The sequence below is a fragment of the Oncorhynchus gorbuscha genome, linkage group LG02 (assembly GCF_021184085.1).
Source record: "Oncorhynchus gorbuscha isolate QuinsamMale2020 ecotype Even-year linkage group LG02, OgorEven_v1.0, whole genome shotgun sequence".
NCBI classification, from domain to species: Eukaryota; Metazoa; Chordata; class Actinopteri; order Salmoniformes; family Salmonidae; genus Oncorhynchus; species Oncorhynchus gorbuscha.
In genome coordinates this window covers 42,989,900-43,009,941 of record NC_060174.1, presented here as the reverse complement: position 1 = coordinate 43,009,941, position 20,042 = coordinate 42,989,900, and the positions used below count along the sequence as shown (strand labels likewise).

The 20,042-nt window shown below is 43.0% G+C and overlaps 1 protein-coding gene across 1 annotated transcript in view; it reads left to right on the top strand.

Annotated features, from left to right (window-relative positions):
- LOC123992857 (vesicular glutamate transporter 3-like) overlaps nucleotides 1-17,328 on the top strand; it is a 44,286-nt gene extending 26,958 nt beyond the window's left edge. The window contains 7 exon segments of the mRNA XM_046294429.1: nucleotides 384-470; nucleotides 3,515-3,657; nucleotides 3,973-4,122; nucleotides 11,161-11,293; nucleotides 12,611-12,721; nucleotides 15,873-16,000; nucleotides 16,285-17,328. Of these exon segments, the coding sequence (XP_046150385.1) occupies nucleotides 384-470; nucleotides 3,515-3,657; nucleotides 3,973-4,122; nucleotides 11,161-11,293; nucleotides 12,611-12,721; nucleotides 15,873-16,000; nucleotides 16,285-16,614 (1,082 nt within the window). The 3' untranslated portion in view covers nucleotides 16,615-17,328.
- The last annotated feature ends 2,714 nt before the right edge of the window (nucleotides 17,329-20,042 follow it).

Genomic DNA, 20,042 nt, shown 5'->3' with positions numbered 1-20,042 from the left:
ATTCAAATGGAGAGTGTTTATAAGGCCATCAGATAATAAAATATACATTAAAACATCCTCTCCCAAGGATGGTGCCAATAAGTCCAAATTTGATGAATCCAATAGGGTTGCAGTTGCATGACATTTACAATAACTGAGATTATTCATGTTTTTGTGACAAGTCATACTTTTTTTTAGTAGTCCTTTTCTAGTGATGAAGAAGAGTTGCTGAGGTGCTGAGGTGGAGTAATGATCATGTAATAGTCTAAGCTTTTTTCAGTCAAAGCTAGTTTTGATACCAGGGCATCACTACTTAGTCATTTTATTGGGATTTCATTTAGATGCTGACCAAAGAGAACTATGACATTGGCATGTTCATTGTTTTCCATTTTCTTTATCTCCAGGTTCATATGCAGGTGCTGTGATTGCCATGCCTTTAGCAGGAGTACTGGTTCAGTTCGTTGGATGGCCCTCAGTCTTCTATATCTATGGTAAGATTTTTTTTAAAATCAATATTAAATTGCTAAATTGAACCCATGTGGATTATATAGGCGTGGTTTACAATTATTTCATACAGGAATGCATACAAAGGTTTGCATATTGAGTTTTGGTTGGAAAAATCATTGAAATGCATGCACTGATGTTCAGATACTCTAGATGGCGGAAATTACCAAAGATAGTGATCTTTGTAAAAACAGGGAGATGTCTATGATCTAGCGATAGGGGGGAAAAGTGTCTTGAGTTTCTAAATGTATATTCATTCTCAACTTAATTACTTATATGACTTCAGAACAGCTTTCACAAGACCTGGCCCAACTATGATAAAGTACAGTAGGTGGGTGATTCCCATTTGAGCAACATTCCACACAGTACACTAGTTGTCACTAGTGTGACATGCAAAGCACCACAGTCATTATGTCATTAGTATTACACCAGTCTTAGATTGTTCTCTAATTTCTTTGCTTCGTCTGTTTTATCAAATTCATTTTAATTATTGTTTGATTAAGATACTCACACAATCTCATAAGACACTTTGTGCCTGCTGCGTTTCAGTAACATTTCCGTAGCTCTCTTGTGATCTAATCACATGATTAATTAACTGAAATTAAAGTTTTCCTGTCTGGGATTCCTACCTAATTACAGTGCCTTCGGAAAGTATTCAGACCCTTTGACTTTTCCACATTTTGTTACATTACAGCCCTATTCTAAAATAAGTTTTTAAAAATCCTCATCTACACACAACACACCATAATGACAAAGCAAAAACAGGTTTTTAGACATTTTTGCTAATTTATTCCCCCGCTAAAAACTGAAATATCACATTTCCATAAGTATTCAGATCCTTTACTCAGCACCTTTTTGAGGCAACTTGCAGCGATTACAGCCTCGAGTCTTCTTTGGTATAACGCTACAAATTTGGCACATCTGTATTTGCGGAGTTTCTCCCATTCTTCTCTGCAGATCCTCTCAAGCTCTATCAGGTTGGATGGGGAGTGTTTCTGCACAGGTATTTTCAGGTCTCTCCAGAGATGTTCGATCGGGTTTAAGTTAGGGCTCTGGCTGGGCCACTCAAGGACATTCAGAGACTTGTCCCGAAGCCTCTTGTCACGCCTTGGTCTTAGTATTTTGTATTTTCTTTCTTTATTTGGTCAGGCCAGGGTGTGACATGGGTTATTGTGGTGTGTTTTCTGGGGTGTTTTGTGGGGTGTCTAATTAGTCTATGGCTGCCTGAGGCGGTTCTCAATCAGAGTCAGGTGATTTATCGTTATCTCTGATTGGGAACCATATTTAGGCAGCCATATTCTGTGAGTGTTTTCATGGGTGATTGTTCCTGTCTTTGTGTTTGCACCAGATGGGGCTGTTTCGGTTTTTCACTTTTCATTTATTTTGTCGTTTCCGCTTGTATTGTTTTTTCTTTCATTAAAAATTATATCATGAATCATCATCACTCTGCATTTTGGTCCGATCCTTGTTCTACCTCTTCGTCAGAGGAGGAGATAGAAGAGAGCCGTTACACCTCTCCTCCGTTGTCTTGGCTGTGTGTTTTAAGGTCGTTGTCCTGTTGGAAGGTGAACCTTCGCCGCAGTCTAAGGTCCTGAGTACTCTGGAGCAGGTTTTCATCAAGGATCTCTGTACTTTGCTTCATTCATCTTTGCATCGTTCCTGGCTAGTCTCCCAGTCCCTGCCGCTGAAAAACATCTCCACAGCATGATGCTGCCACCATCTTGCTTCACCATAGGGATGGTGCCAGGTTTCCTCCAGACGTGACGCTTGGCATTCAGGCCAAAGTGTTCAATCTTGGTTTCATCAGACCAGAGAATCTTGTTTCTCATGGTCCGAGAGTCTTTAGGTGTCTTTTGGCAAACTCCAGCGGGCTGTCATGCGCCTTTTACTGAGGAGTGGCTTCCATCTGGCCACTCAACCATAAAGGCCTGATTTGGTGTACTGCAGAGATGGTTGTCCTTCTGGAAGGTTCTTCCATCTCCACAGAGGAACTCTAGAGCTGTGTAAGAGTGACCGTCGGGTTCTTGGTCACCTCCCTGATTAAGGCCTTCCTCCCCCGATTGTTCAGTTTGGCCGGGCGGAAAGCTCTAGGAAGAATCTTGGTGGTTCCAAATGTATTCAATTTAAGAATGATGGAGGTCACTGTGTTCTTGGGGACCTTCAATGCTGCAGATTTATTTTGGTACCCTTCCCCAGAACTGTGCCTCTACACAATTCTGTCTTGAAGCTCTACGGACAATTCCCTCGACCTCATGGCTTGGTTTTTGCTCTAAATTGCACTGTCAACTGTGGGACCTTCTATTGACAGGTGTGTGCCTTTACAAATAATTTCCAATCTATTGAATTTACCACAGGTGGACTCCAATTCAGTTGTAGAAACATCTCAAGGATGATCAATGGAAACAGGATACACCTGACCTCAATTTCGAGTCTCATAGCAAAGGATCATAATACTAAATATTTCCGTTTATTTTTTATACATTTGCAAGAATCTCTAAACCTGTTTTTGTTTTGTTAGAATTGGTCAATGCCCAGTTATTACTAGGCTGCCATATCACTTACATGTACATTGAGATGGATAGAGGGTGCACTTGCTACAAAGCCTGTTTAGCATGGGCAGCATCATTGAAGGCTTTCATAATTTTAAAGTAGACAACTGGGGGAGACTTCCTATGGGATTCAGGAGGGATCATGGAATTAATTCCTAGTCAGCGGGAGAGATGATCCAATTAATGAGGTGTGCCGTCTTTCCATCTCTATGATCTATAACAAAGCCCTTAGCGGCGGTTTCTCGGACACAGATTAAGCCTAGTCCTTAACTAAAAAACATTTTCAATGCAGATTCCCGATGGAGCTTGTTTTTTAGTGCAGGACTATGCTTAATACGTGACCAGGAATCTGTCCCTAAGTGCTTCATAGTTACAATATGAACCGTAATCTGGAAGTCTAGTAAAAACAGACTATTTTGTTATACCCATATAACAATAAGAGCATTGGTGATGACCTGTGTTGTTTATTTCTGTACATTCAGGTGTATTTGGGATCATATGGTACATCTTCTGGCTCCTGCTTGCCTATGGGAGCCCAGCCGCCCACCCCACTATAAGCAATGAGGAGAGGATCTACATAGAGACCACCATTGGCGAGGGGGTCAAAATATTGAGCGCCACTGAGGTATGCTGCTACTCACTCTGGCTGCTGTCAGATACATTATTGTAGTATAATAAAGATTTATGTCATTTCAAATATCATGCTCTTGTGAGTACTTATAGAAGTTTTGTGACACACGTGTAAGATATAATCAAGATTGACAAGAGACTTAAGCCAGGTTAACAACAGTAGGCTTCCTATTTGAGTGCTGTTGACCCCTGAAATCGATGGCACGCTTGAAAATGAAAACATAACCCAATACATAACCCAGGTTGACCCCTGAAATTGAGCCCTGAGATTGTCAGTGAGATCAGATCCCCTATTTCCGGCCCACCACAGAGATTCAAGACTCCATGGCTCCGTTTCTTCACCTCCATGCCTGTCTATGCCATCATCGTTGCTAACTTCTGCCGTAGCTGGACCTTCTATCTGCTCCTGATCAGCCAGCCGGCCTATTTCGAGGAGGTGTTCGGCTTCTCTATCGGCAAGGTGGGTCTTCTCTGTGTGGTGTAGATTTTTTTTTTTTCTTTTCACCTTTATTTAACCAGGTAGGCAAGTTGAGAACAAGTTCTCATTTACAATTGCGACCTGGCCAAGATAAAGGAAAGCAGTTCGACAGATACAACGACACAGAGTTACACATGGAGTAAAACAAACATACAGTCAATAATACAGTATAAACAAGTCTATATACAAAGTGAGCAAATGAGGTGAGAAGGGAGGTAAAGGCAAAAAAGGCCATGGTGGCAAAGTAAATACAATATAGCAAGTAAAACACTGGAATGGTAGTTTTGCAATGGAAGAATGTGCAAAGTAGACATAAAAATAATGGGGTGCAAAGGAGCAAAATAAATAAATTAATCAAATACAGTTGGGAAAGAGGTAGTTGTTTGGGCTAAATTATAGGTGGGCTATGTGCAGGTGCAGTAATCTGTAAGATGCTCTGACAGTTGGTGCTTAAAGCTAGTGAGGGAGATAAGTGTTTCCAGTTTCAGAGATTTTTTCAGTTCGTTCCAGTCACTGGCAGCAGAGAACTGGAAGGAGAGACGGCCAAAGAAAGAATTGGTTTTGGGGGTGACCAGAGAGATATACCTGCTGGAGCGTGTGCTACAGGTGGGAGATGCTATGGTGACCAGCGAGCTGAGATAAGGGGGGACTTTACCTAGCAGGGTCTTGTAGATGACATGGAGCCAGTGGGTTTGGCGACGAGTATGAAGCGAGGGCCAGCCAACGAGAGCGTACAGGTCGCAATGGTGGGTAGTATATGGGGTTTTGGTGACAAAACGGATTGCACTGTGATAGACTGCATCCAATTTGTTGAGTAGGGTATTGGAGGCTATTTTGTAAATGACATCGCCAAAGTCGAGGATTGGTAGGATGGTCAGTTTTACAAGGGTATGTTTGGCAGCATGAGTGAAGGATGCTTTGTTGCGAAATAGGAAGCCAATTCTAGATTTAACTTTGGATTGGAGATGTTTGATATGGGTCTGGAAGGAGAGTTTACAGTCTAACCAGACACCTAAGTATTTGTAGTTGTCCACGTATTCTAAGTCAGAGCCGTCCAGAGTAATGATGTTGGACAGGCGGGTAGGTGCAGGTAGCGATCGGTTGAAGAGCATGGATTTAGATCTAACACATCTCTTTGCAATTTGTTATCCATAGTAAATGGAACAACACTCTTATTATCATAAGACTCAAGTGGATCATCATTTATTTTCAACTTCGAGATTGTCTTTCATCAGAGAAAGTACAGTATATTAGAGAAATGTGTTATGCAGGTGAATGAGGACCCAAAAGCGACTTGGCGAAAACAGAGTCTTTATTCCAGTAAAGGAAATAGGCAATACTCCTGGACAATCAGAGCAGAAAACAAAACATAAAAAAACTTAATTCCACTCGTAGTGACGAGGACAGACTGGAGACTCGACCATTAACTGTAGGTTGCCTCGGGAAGGCACCGACCGTAGCAGACTCAGACACCTGCTCACACGCAGCATCTGAGGGAAACAAGACACGACAGGGCGAGACAAAGACACAGCACGGCGAACAATATACAAGGATCCGACAGGACAGAAACGGAAAACAAGGGGAGAAATAGGGACTCTAATCAGAGGGCAAGATAAGGAACAGGTGTGAAAAGACTAGATGATTGAGTAGGGGAATAGGAACAGCTGGGAGCAGGAACGGAACGATAGAGAGAAGAGAGAGAGGGAGGGAGAGAGAAAAAAGGGAACGAACCTAATAAGACCAGCAGGGGGAAAACGAACAGAAGGGAAAGCAAAATGACAAGACAATATAAGACAAAACATGACAGTACCCCCCCCACTCACCGAGCGCCTCCTGGCGCACTCGAGGAGGAATCCTGGCGGCAACGGAGGAAATCATCAATCAGCGAACGGTCCAGCACGTCCCGAGACGGAACCCAACTCCTCTCCTCAGGACCGTAACCCTCCCAATCCACTAAGTATTGGTGACCCCGTCCCCGAGAACGCATGTCCATGATCCTACGTACCTTGTAAATAGGTGCGCTCTCGACAAGGACGGGGGGAAGACGAACGGGGTGCGAAGAAAGGGCTTGACACAGGAGACATGGAAGACAGGATGGACGCGACGAAGATGTCGCGGAAGAAGCAGTCGCACAGCGACAGGATTGACGACCTGGGAGACACGGAACGGACCAATGAACCGCGGAGTCAACTTACGAGAAGCTGTCGTAAGGGGAAGGTTACGAGTGGAAAGCCACACTCTCTGGCCGCAACAATACCTAGGACTCTTAATCCTACGTTTATTGGCGGCTCTCACAGTCTGTGCCCTGTAACGGCAAAGTGCAGACCTCACCCTCCTCCAGGTGCGCTCACAACGTTGGACAAACGCTTGAGCGGAGGGAACGCTGGACTCGGCAAGCTGGGATGAGAACAGAGGAGGCTGGTAACCCAGTCTACTCTGAAACGGAGATAACCCGGTAGCAGACGAAGGAAGCGAGTTGTGAGCGTATTCTGCCCAGGGGAGCTGTTCTGCCCAAGACGCAGGGTTTCTAAAAGAAATGCTGCGTAGTATGCGACCAATCGTCTGATTGGCCCTTTCTGCTTGACCGTTAGACTGGGGATGAAACCCGGAAGAGAGACTGACGGACGCACCAATCAAACGACAGAACTCCCTCCAAAACTGTGACATGAATTGCGGACCTCTGTCTGAAACGGCGTCTAACGGGAGGCCATGAATTCTGAACACATTCTCGATGATGATTTGTGCCGTCTCCTTAGCGGAAGGAAGCTTAGCGAGGGGAATGAAATGTGCCGCCTTAGAGAACCTATCGACAACCGTAAGAATCACAGTCTTCCCCGCAGACAAAGGCAGACCGGTAATGAAGTCTAAGGCGATGTGAGACCATGGTCGAGAAGGAATGGGATGCGGTCTGAGACGACCGGCAGGAGGAGAGTTACCTGACTTAGTCTGCGCGCAGTCCGAACAAGCAGCCACGAAACGGCGCGTGTCACGCTCCTGAGTAGGCCACCAAAAGCGCTGGCGAATAGAAGCAAGAGTACCTCGAACGCCGGGATGACCAGCTAACTTGGCAGAGTGAGCCCACTGAAGAACAGCCAGACGAGTAGAAACAGGAACGAAAAGAAGGTTACTAGGACAAGCGCGCGGCGACGCAGTGTGCGTGAGTGCTTGCTTAACCTGTCTTTCAATTCCCCAGACTGTCAACCCGACAACACGCCCATAAGGAAGAATCCCCTCGGGATCAGTAGAAGTCACAGAAGAACTAAAGAGACGGGATAAGGCATCAGGCTTGGTGTTCTTACTACCCGGACGGTAAGAAATCACAAACTCGAAACGAGCGAAAAACAACGCCCAACGAGCTTGACGTGCATTAAGTCGTTTGGCAGAACGGATGTACTCAAGGTTCTTATGGTCTGTCCAAACGACAAAAGGAACGGTCGCCCCCTCCAACCACTGTCGCCATTCGCCTAGGGCTAAGCGGATGGCGAGCAGTTCGCGGTTACCCACATCATAGTTGCGTTCCGATGGCGACAGGCGATGAGAAAAATAAGCGCAAGGATGAACCTTATCGTCAGACTGGAAGCGCTGGGATAGAATGGCTCCCACGCCTACCTCTGAAGCGTCAACCTCGACAATGAATTGTTTAGTGACGTCAGGAGTAACGAGGATAGGAGCGGACGTAAAACGTTTCTTGAGAAGATCAAAAGCTCCCTGGGCGGAACCGGACCACTTAAAACACGTCTTGACAGAAGTAAGAGCTGTGAGAGGGGCAGCAACTTGACCGAAATTACGAATGAAACGCCGATAGAAATTAGCGAAACCTAGAAAGCGCTGCAACTCGACACGTGACCTTGGAACGGGCCAATCACTGACAGCCTGGACCTTAGCGGGATCCATCTGAATGCCTTCAGCGGAAATAACAGAACCGAGAAAAGTGACGGAGGAGACATGAAAAGAGCACTTCTCAGCCTTCACGTAGAGACAATTCTCTAAAAGGCGCTGGAGTACACGTCGAACGTGCTGAACATGAATCTCGAGTGACGGTGAAAAAATCAGGATATCGTCAAGGTAGACAAAAACAAAGATGTTCAGCATGTCTCTCAGAACATCATTAACTAATGCCTGAAAAACAGCTGGCGCATTAGCGAGACCAAACGGCAGAACCCGGTACTCAAAATGCCCTAACGGAGTGTTAAACGCCGTTTTCCACTCGTCCCCCTCTCTGATGCGCACGAGATGGTAAGCGTTACGAAGGTCCAACTTAGTAAAGAACCTGGCTCCCTGCAGAATCTCGAAGGCTGATGACATAAGGGGAAGCGGATAACGATTCTTAACCGTTATGTCATTCAGCCCTCGATAATCCACGCAGGGGCGCAGAGTACCGTCCTTCTTCTTAACAAAAAAAAAACCCCGCCCCGCCAGGGGAGGAAGAAGGCACTACGGTGCCGGCGTCAAGAGACACAGACAAATAATCCTCGAGAGCCTTACGTTCGGGAGCCGACAGAGAGTATAGTCTACCCCGAGGAGGAGTGGTCCCCGGAAGGAGATCAATACTACAATCATACGACCGGTGAGGAGGAAGGGAGTTGGCTCTGGACCGACTGAAGACCGTGCGCAGATCATGATATTCCTCCGGCACTCCTGTCAAATCGCCAGGTTCCTCCTGAGAAGTGGGGACAGAAGAAACGGGAGGGATAGCAGACATTAAACACTTCACATGACAAGAAACGTTCCAGGATAGGATAGAATTACTAGACCAATTAATAGAAGGATTATGACATACTAGCCAGGGATGACCCAAAACAACAGGTGTAAAAGGTGAACGAAAAATCAAAAAGGAAATAGTCTCACTGTGGTTACCAGATACTGTGAGGGTTAAAGGTAGTGTCTCATATCTGATACTGGGGAGATGACTACCATCTAAGGCGAACATGGGCGTAGGCTTCCCTAACTGTCTGAGAGGAATGTCATGTTTCCGAGCCCATGCTTCGTCCATAAAACAAACCTCAGCCCCAGAGTCTATCAAGGCACTGCATGTAGCACCCGAACCGGTCCAGCGTAGATGGACCAACATAGTAGTACAGGATCTTGATGGAGAGACCTGAGTAGTAGCGCTCACCAGTAGCCCTCCGCTTACTGATGAGCTCTGGCTTTTACTGGACATGAATTGACAAAATGTCCAGCAAGTCCGCAATAGAGGCACAGGCGGTTGGTGATCCTCCGTTCCCTCTCCTTAGTCGAGATGCGAATACCTCCCAGCTGCATGGGCTCAGTCTCTGAGCCAGAGGAGGGAGATGGTTGCGATGCGGAGAGGGGAAACACTGTTAACGCGAGCTCTCTTCCACGAGCTTGGTGACGAAGATCTACCCGTCGTTCTATGCGGATGGCGAGTGCAATCAAAGAGTCCACACTGGAAGGAACCTCCCGGGAGAGAATCTCATCTTTAACCTCTGCGTGGAGTCCCTCCAGAAAACGAGCGAGCAGCGCCGGCTCGTTCCAGTCACTAGAGGCAGCAAGAGTGCGAAACTCTATAGAGTAATCCGTTATGGATCGATCACCTTGACATAGGGAAGCCAGGGCCCTAGAAGCCTCCCTACCAAAAACTGAACGATCAAAAACCCGAATCATCTCCTCTTTAAAGTTCAGGTAATTGTTAGAACAATCAGCCCTTGCCTCCCAGATAGCTGTGCCCCACTCTCGAGCCCGGCCAGTAAGGAGTGATATGACGTAAGCAACCCGAGCTCTCTCTCTAGAGTATGTGTTGGGTTGGAGAGAGAACACAATATCACACTGGGTGAGAAAGGAGCGGCACTCCGTGGGCTGCCCGGAGTAACAAGGTGGGTTATTAACCCTAGGTTCCGGAGGCTCGGCAGACCAGGAAGTAGCAGGTGGCACGAGACGAAGACTCTGGAACTGTCCAGAGAGGTCGGAAACCTGAGCGGCCAGGTTCTCAACGGCATGACGAGCAGCAGACAATTCCTGCTCGTGTCTGCCGAGCATGGCTCCTTGGATCTCGACGGCAGTGTTACGAGAATCTGTAGTCGCTGGGTCCATTCTTGGTCGGATCCTTCTGTTATGCAGGTGAATGAGGACCCAAAAGCGACTTGGCGAAAACAGAGTCTTTATTCCAGTAAAGGAAATAGGCAATACTCCTGGACAATCAGAGCAGAAAACAAAACATAAAAAACTTAATTCCACTCGTAGTGACGAGGACAGACTGGAGACTCGACCATTAACTGTAGGTTGCCTCGGGAAGGCACCGACCGTAGCAGACTCAGACACCTGCTCACACGCAGCATCTGAGGGAAACAAGACACGACAGGGCGAGACAAAGACACAGCACGGCGAACAATATACAAGGATCCGACAGGACAGAAACGGAAAACAAGGGGAGAAATAGGGACTCTAATCAGAGGGCAAGATAAGGAACAGGTGTGAAAAGACTAGATGATTGAGTAGGGGAATAGGAACAGCTGGGAGCAGGAACGGAACGATAGAGAGAAGAGAGAGAGGGAGGGAGAGAGAAAAAAGGGAACGAACCTAATAAGACCAGCAGGGGGAAAACGAACAGAAGGGAAAGCAAAATGACAAGACAATATAAGACAAAACATGACAAAATGTTTGACATAATACTGAAAAGAAAATGTCAAAATGAACTGCATGGCACATGTATCTACAGTACAATCTAGAGCACTGTTTCCCAAACCTCTAGCCTGTCCACGCATTTGATGTGTTCCAGAACGAGCACAGCTGATTCAAAAGGTCACCTAATCATCAAGCTCCTCATTAGTTAAATCAGCTGTGCTAGTTCTGGAATACATTAAATAGGAGGGTACTCTGGGGGCTACTCGAGGACAGGATTGGGAAACACTGGTCTAGAGCAACTTTTCCCAAACTCTGTCCTGTGAACTCCAAGGGGTTCACATTTTGTTTTCTTGCCCTAGCAGATTAAAATAATCAACTCATCATCTAGCATCATGCCCTTACCATCATTTCTGGGTGTTGTTTTGTTCCTCCTCAAAGGTGGGGCTCCTGTCTGCTGTTCCTCACATGGTGATGACCATCGTAGTGCCAATCGGTGGCCAGCTGGCCGACTTCCTACGCAGTCGTAAAATCATGTCAACTACAAATGTCCGGAAAATCATGAACTGCGGAGGTATAGTACCCAGGACAGTGTGAATTAATTTCCCTTACATTGTACCTACAGTGCCTTCAGAAAGTATTCATTCCCCTTGACTTATTCCACATTTTGTCGTGAATTCAGAATGGATTCAATTACATCTATGCACAATACCCCATAATAACAAAGTAAAAACATGTTTTTAGAAATTGTTTCAAATTTCTTGAAGAGGAAATGCAGAAATATCTCATTTACATTTACATTTACATTTAAGTCATTTAGCAGACGCTCTTATCCAGAGCGACTTACAAATTGGTAGATAATCGATAAAGGCACACACACACGCAATCAAAAGCATAATGTCATGACTTCTACAACACAGAGTTAATGCACATGGAAATTTACATAAGTATTCACACCGCTGAGTCAATACTTTTCACCTTTGGCAGCGATTACAGCTGTGAGTCTTTCTGGATTGGTCTTCTAAGAGCTATACACACCTTGATTGTGCAACATTTGTCCATTATTATTTTCAAAATTCTTCAAGCTCTATCAAATTGGTCATCTATCATTGCTAGACAACATTTTCAGGACTTGCCATAGATTTTCAAGTAGATTTAAGTCAAAACTGCAACTTGGCCACTCAGGAACATTCACTGTATTTTTGGTAAGCAACTCCAGGGTAGATTTTGGCTTGTGTTTTAGGTTATTGTCCTGCTGAAATGTACAGTGTCTGGTGGAAAGCTGACTGAACCAGGTTGTCCTCTATGATTTTGCCTGTACTTAACTCCAACTTGTTTTTCAGTATCACTTTAGTGCCTTATTGCAAACAGAATGCATGTTTTTTATAAAATGTTATTCTGTACAGGTTTCCTTCTTTTCACTCTGTCAGTTAGGTTAGTATTGTGGAGTAACTGCAATGTTGTTGATCCATCCTCAGTTTTCTCCTATCACACCCATTAAACTCTGTAACTGTTTCAAAGTCACTATTGGCATGGTGAAATCTCTTCCTCTCCGGCAACTGAAAGGATGCACATGTATATTTGTATATTTGACTCTATACTTTCTTATAACCATTATGGCATGTCCTTCTACTAATGTTCATGTCCTTCTACTAATATTCAATTCCAGGACATTTTGAAAACATTTGTAGGTTAATTTGTAACGTTAACTGAAAACAAATTGAAACTCCCTTGGAACGTTACCTAATGTTGTAGGAATGTTCACTGTTTCCTGGGTATTATACTGTATCAGGGTTGATGAAGCTAGTAAAGCATTGCATACAACCCTAACCCTACAATCAGGATTTGGTAAGGTAGCCTTCGATCTTTGTGTGCCCTGTGACCCCTGCAGGTTTTGGTATGGAAGCCACTCTGCTGCTGGTGGTGGGTTTCAGTCACACACGTGGTGTTGCCATCTCCTTCCTGGTGTTGGCTGTGGGCTTCAGTGGCTTTGCCATCTCAGGTATAAAAGCTTCAGTTCAGCATCACTTTAGATGTATTTATAACGTTTAAAAACCTTATTTAGTCAAGTGAGATTACAGACATAATTATTTGTTGTGAATCCAAGAATCCAAGAATAAATGTTGAGTCTGGAGGTGTATCACTCTCTTACTGCTGCTGAACTATGTTTGATAAGCCTCAGTTCAAGTTTCAAAGTTTATTCCCCACATGCACAGAATACAACAGGTGTAAAACAGTACAGTGAAATGATTACCTTGAGAGCTCTTTCTGAACAATGCAGGGATAGTAATAATAATATACACTAGCGTTCAAAAGTTTGGGGTCACTTATAAATGTCCTTGTTTTCCATGAAAACATACATGAAATGAGTTGCAAAATAAATAGAAAATATTTAGATGAACTATTGTAAAGTGGTTGTTCCACTGGATGTCATAAGGTGAATGACATTGATAAGAGCGTCTGCTAAATGACTTAAATGTAAATGTAATAGTCAAGACATTGACAATGTTACAAATAATGATTTTCAATTGAAATAATAATTGTGTCCTTCAAACTTTGCTTTCGTCAAAGAATCATCCATTTGCAGAAATTACAGCCTTGCAGACCTTTGGCATTCTAGTTGTCAATTTGTTGAGGTAATCTGAAGAGATTTCACCCCATGCTTCCTGAAGCACTTCCTCCAAGTTGGATTGGCTTGATGGGCACTTCTTACGTACCATACAGTCAAGCTGCTCCCACAACAGCTCAATAGGGTTGAGATCAGGTGACTATGCTGGCCACTCCATTACAGAGAGCAGCTGACTGCTTCTTCCCTAAGTAGTTCTTGCATAATTTGGAGCTGTGCTTTGGGTCATTGTCCTGTTGTAGGAGGAAATTGGCTCCAATTAAGCAGCGTCCACAGGGTATGGCATGGCGTTTCAAAATGGAGTGATAGCCTTCCTTCTTCAAGATCCCTTTTACCCTGTACAAATCTCCCACTTTACCAACCCCAAAGCACCCCCAGACCTTCACATTGCCTCCCCCATGCTTGACAGATGGTGTCAAGTACTCCTCCAGCATCTTTTCATTCTTTCTCCATCTCACAAATGTTCTTCCTCGTTATCTGAACACCTCAAACTTAGATGCGTCTGTCCATTATACTTTTCCCGATCTTCCTCTTTCCATTGTCTTTGTTCTTTTGACCATCTTAATCTTTTATTTTTATTATCCAATCTGAGATATGGCTTTTTCTTTGCAACTCTGCCTAGAAGGCCAGCATCCCGGAGTCTCCTCTTCCTGTTGACGTTGAGACTGGTGTTTTGAGGGTACTATTTAACTTGTGAGGCATCTGTTTCTCAAACTAGACACTCTAATGTACATGTCCTCTTGCACAGTGGTGCTCCGTGGCCTCCCACTCCTCTTTCTATTCTGGTTAGAGACAGTTTGTGCTGTTATGTGACGGGAGTAATACACAGCATTGTACGAGATCTTCAGTTTCTTGGCAATTTCTCCCATGGAATAGCCTTCTTTTGTTTGTGGCCATTTTGATCATGTAATCGAACACACAAATGCTGATTTTTTTTAATGTATTTTTTATTTCACCTTTATTTAACCAGGTAGGCTAGTTGAGAACACCTTTATTTAACCAGGTAGGCTAGTTGAGAACACCTTTATTTAACCAGGTAGGCTAGTTGAGAACACCTTTATTTAACCAGGTAGGCTAGTTGAGAACACCTTTATTTAACCAGGTAGGCTAGTTGAGAACAAGTTCTCATTTGCAACTGCGACCTGGCCAAGATAAAGCAAAGCAGTGTGACACAGACAACAACACAGAGTTACACATGGAGTAAACAATAAACAAGCCAATAACACAAACAAGTCAATGACACGGTAGAAAAAGGAACGTCTATATACAGTGTGTGCAAAAGGCATGAGGAGGTAGGCAATAATAGGCCATAGGAGCGAATAATTACAATTTAGCAGATTAACACTGGACTGATAAATTAGCAGATGATGATGTGCAAGTAGAGATACTGGTGTGCAAAAGAGCAGACAAGTAAATAAAATAAAAACAGTATGGGGATGAGGTTGGTAGATTGGGTGGGCTATTTACAGATGGACTATGTACAGCTGCAGTGATCGGTTAGCTGCTCAGATAGTTGATGTTTAAAGTTGGTTAGGGAAATAAAAGTCTCCAACTTCAGCGATTTTTGCAATTCATTCCAGTCACTGGCAGCAGAGAACTGGAAGGAAAGGCGGCCAAATTAGGTGTTGGCTTTGGGGATGATCAGTGAGATATACCTGCTGGAACATGTGCTACGGGTGGGTGTTGTTATCGTGACCAGTGAACTGAGATAAGGTGGCACTTTACCTAGCATAGACTTATAGATGACCTGGAGCCAGTGGGTCTGGCGACAAATATGTAGCGAGGGCCAGCCGACTAGAGCATACAGGTCGCAGTGGTGGGTGGTATAAGGTGATTTGGTAACAAAACGGATGGCACTGTGATAGACTGCATCCAGTTTGCTGAGTAGAGTGTTGGAAGCTATCTGATGCTCCAGACACTCAACTAGTCTAAAGAAGGCCAGTTTTATTGCTTATTTAACCAGGACAACAGTTTTCAGCTGTGCTAAAATAATTGCAAAATGGTTTTCTAATGATCAATTAGCCTTTTAAAATTATAAACTTGGATTAGCTAACACAACGTGCCATTGGAAAACAGGAGTGATAGTTGCTGATGATGGGCCTCTGTAGATATTCCATAAAAAGTCTGTTTTTTCCAGCTACAATAGTCATTTACAACACTAACAATGTCTACACTGTATTTCTGATCAATTTGATGTTATTTTAATGGACAAAATGTTTTGCTTTTCTTTCAAAAACAAGGACATTTATAAGTGACCCCAAACTTTTGAATGGTAGTGTATATAATAATACATTAATAAAATGTATTCATATACATTACTGTTTGGCTAAATGGTTATTTATTCATCCAAATGGATGTTCCCAAAAACATTTCTAAGAGACAGCATGAGTAGTGTATGGTATTCAATATCTAATAATAAATAATACATGATGGGATTTCATGTAGTGCTTTTTAATTACCCAAAGATAATTTGATAGTGGCATAAACAATTTACTCTGATGGACTGTACTTGTTACTGTATCCCCAGGGTTCAACGTAAACCACTTGGACATTGCCCCTCGCTATGCCAGTATCCTAATGGGCATCTCCAATGGCGTTGGTACACTGTCTGGAATGGTGTGCCCCCTTATCGTTGGAGCACTGACTAAACACAAGGTATTGTAGCATTCAACATTACAGACAAATTCTAACAGCTGTTAATGAGATTAGCAAAATGAGCCAGGATAAGAAAACGGCATCAATATTAGGAAGTCCCTTAGATGGCAGACAAAACTCCCCCTGAGGGACTTCCTAATATGAATACCGTATAGGACACGACTAACACGACTGGTGAATGACACAATGAGATACTGGTTTTATAACATTGTCAATGAAATCAAACGTTACATCAGACAAGTGTGACAGTTTGGTCACTGACTCAAGTCTTTCTCCCTCTTTAGACCCGTCTGGAGTGGCAAAACGTGTTTGTGATTGCCGCCATGGTGCACTACACAGGGGTCATCTTCTATGCTATCTTTGCCTCGGGCGACAAGCAGGACTGGGCCGACCCGGAGAGCACCAGCGACGATAAGATTGGCATCATCGACGAAGATGAGCTGGCCGAAGAGACGGAGCTCAACAGCGAGATTGCCATGGCACCCAAGAAGAGCTATGGAACCACAGAGAACCCATCGAGCTGGAAGAATACGAGAGGAGTCACCATGCAGCAGGATGAGGATGATGGGAACTCCCACCATGGTAATGGGAACTACCAGGAGCAGTATCAGTGATGTGCCCTAAGTATCAGAGACATTGGCTGTCCTTGTTCTTTACCTTTATCCTGAAGCGTGCACTTGCACCCTTTCTCACATGGCTTCAACAATGGTGGAAACTCCCTCCAGCCAAGCCTTTCACCAATCCTATGCTTTAATATCCATGTGGTGTGTGCAAATGCCCACTTCTGGAAAAGGGTAGAAAACCGAGACACAAAATGATCTCTATCTCCCGATTCGATATATAGTGCACTACTACTACAGGGAATAGGGTGGCACTTGAGAAGCACTGCAGGACTTCCCCTTCACGTCGACATCAAGTGAATGAAGGGTATAGTGACATACTTAGGGTGCTGTTAAAAAATAATTGACTCTTGGAAAGGGGGTTATTTGAGAGGACTTTGCCTTCACGTCAACATCCAGTAAGTAAGTTTCAGCAGCAATTGGTCAATTACCACAAACTTGCTTTTTGTTGTTGTTTGGTCATTTTATCCATTTGACGGTTTTACCTCGTACTGAGACATCTTTACATTATCGTGTGGTACCTGATGATGTCACATTTCACTAACCACGTGTTGCGTCTGAGGCTGAGTAAGTGGTGTCAATTGAGAAAGAAATTAGATAAATTTTTCTGGTAGGAACTCACCGATGAAGGGACATTACAATTTGTATAATATAAAAATAAATATATATATTCTGTACAGTACCAGTCAAGTTTGGACACACCTACTCATTCAAGCGATTTTCTTTATTTTTACAATGTTCTACTTTGTAGAATAATAGTGAAGACATCAAAACTATGAAATAACAAATATTGAATCATGTAGTAACCAAAAAATGTAGATTATTTATTTGAGATTCTTCAAACTAGTCACCCTTTGCCTTGATGAGAGCTTTCCACAATCTTGGTATTCTATCAACCAGCTTCATGAGGTAGTCACCTGGAATGCATTTAAATGACCAGGTATGCCTTGTTAAAAGTACATTTCTTATCTTCTTCATGCTTTTGAGCCAATCAGTTGTGTTGTGACAAGGTAGAGGTGGTATACAGAAGATAGCCCTATTTGGTAAAAGACCAAGTACATATTATGGTAAGAACAGCTCAAATAAGCAAAGAAAACGACAGTCCATCACTATTTTAAGAAATCATGGTCAGTCAATCTGGAATTTTCGATTACTTTCGGTTTCTTTATCTGCAATCGCAAAAAACCATCAAGCGTTATGATGAAACTGGCTCTCATGAGGATCGCCACAGGAAAGGAAGACCCAGAGTTACCTCTGCTGCAGAGGATAAGTTCATTAGAGTTAACTGCACCTCAGATTGCAGCCCAAAAAAATGCTTTGTGAGACGCAGAGTAGGTGAATGGATTATCTCCTCATGTGTGGTTCCCACCATGAAGCATGGAGGAGGTGTGGTGGTGTGGGGGTGCCTTGCTGGTGACACTGTCAGGGATTTATTTACAATGTAGAAAATAATACAAATAAAGAAAAACCCTTGAAGGTGTGTCCTAACTTTGACTTGTACTGTATATTTATTCAGCAATGTAAATGTATGCAATATTGGTATAATGCTGCCTTCAAATGCTCCTTGGAGTCTCATTTGCCATTTGTGAAGTTGTAAATACAACACGATTGTGTTCAAGTTCTAAAGTCGGAACAATTATCCAACCAATGAGATTTTAGCTAGCTAGATGAGCTAGCTAACGTTGCTAATAATAAAGTAAGCTAGCGTGATGACGTAGCCGACAATAACGTCAAACTAGCTATTATCCACAACTGCTGACCAACGTTCTTTGCACAGTATGGGCAGATGAAACATACTGGAGTATGGCTTACCTTTAATTGAATGTGAATAGTTTTGTTTTGTGTCAGTTATGCAACTAAGGGGACGTGCATATCATGAATGTGACTGGTTTGCTTTCAGCATTATTGAAGTAGACCACAGTGTTAAATGTATAGGCCTTTTTTGTTGTTGCTTGTAACAATTTGCTACTGTTTAGTGACAATACTCTACCACAGCTCTCAGCCTGCTGTCCATGCCTTACCAGGCCCTGGTCCCACTGTTTCCTTTTAATACACTAGTATTGCTATGTGTATTTATGGAGCTGTAAGCTCTCAGTAGGACAAATATACTGTGGAATGTAAAACTGTGCACATATTCTCCAAGTGGGTTGAAGTCACATATCATCATGTAATCATCTACTATTGATCTATTTGATATTCATGTTCATTTACTCATTTTTTTATTGTCTGAATAAGGGGTTGATTGACTACTCCTCAAATATAAAAAATATTTAAAAATGATGTATATAGTGTCAAATTATTACTGCTATTTATAGGACTTATGGGACAGTGATATTTCAGTTTTTTTTGTATAGTATATAATTATTTGTCATTCCATTGTTTGATAAATGCACTTTACTATTTTCAGATTGTCCAGCGTTTAACTTGAATATTGTCTATTCTGTATTGAGAACTTTGTTGTTAAAAAATAAACACCCTGAACAAGTCTTAACTATGGATCACTGAGTAATGTGAACCAAGTTGTCCTTTATTCCACCATTGATTGTTCATTTCAAAGTTATTTGAGGCAAATCCACCATCAAGTGCAATATGTCAATTGCTCTAACTCAAAATAAATCTTACAGTTTGAAACCCCCAATTTGTCCTCTTGTAAACAGGGGGGGGGGGCCTGCAGTCAGGCTTGTGTGAACTGGTTATATACACTCAAACTTTTTATAAGAGCTCAAACTGCCCACAAAACCACATGGCCTTACAGTAAATTCCATGTATGGATGGAAGGTAAACATCATTAGCCATGAGTAATTGAACACTAAATGGCTGTTCTACAATCAACACTAAGCTGTGTGTTTACTCCAATTAGCTTTCCGAATCATTGTAACAACTACACAGAGCGCTGCTTCCCATCATCTCTCAGTAAACATCCTTCACCTTATCTGTTCTGTTCCTAAACACTTAGATCCACCAGTAAGCTAGCAAATTAATGGGACACTAATTTACAGTCATTTCTGCAGGCAAATACTATGTTTATCGTAATTCCTGATTTAAAATGGGATACCATAAGTGGAACCATGCTCAAGAGGTAACTCAGGGTGAATATAATCCATTGAAAATAATGAATGAAAGCATGTACTTTTTAAGAGGGCCTATTACCTTTATATGTTTACTGTAAGGCCAGTTGTAGTGATTTCCAGAGGAGGTAAATTATTGTGTAATTACAATTTGGTCATTAAAGACCAGCTTGCTACTGTATATTCTTCGTATCTGCCATTGTATGTTAATGAGTTGTTCTCACAGACAGGCCTGGGAAAGGTTCAAGGTTATGGACCTTGCCATTGGTTTATATTCATTGGAATTTTTGTGACAGTCTTTGAGAGCTTGTTAGAGAAGACGAGCAGCTCTTTGCTGCCCGGTTGCAGCCCAGT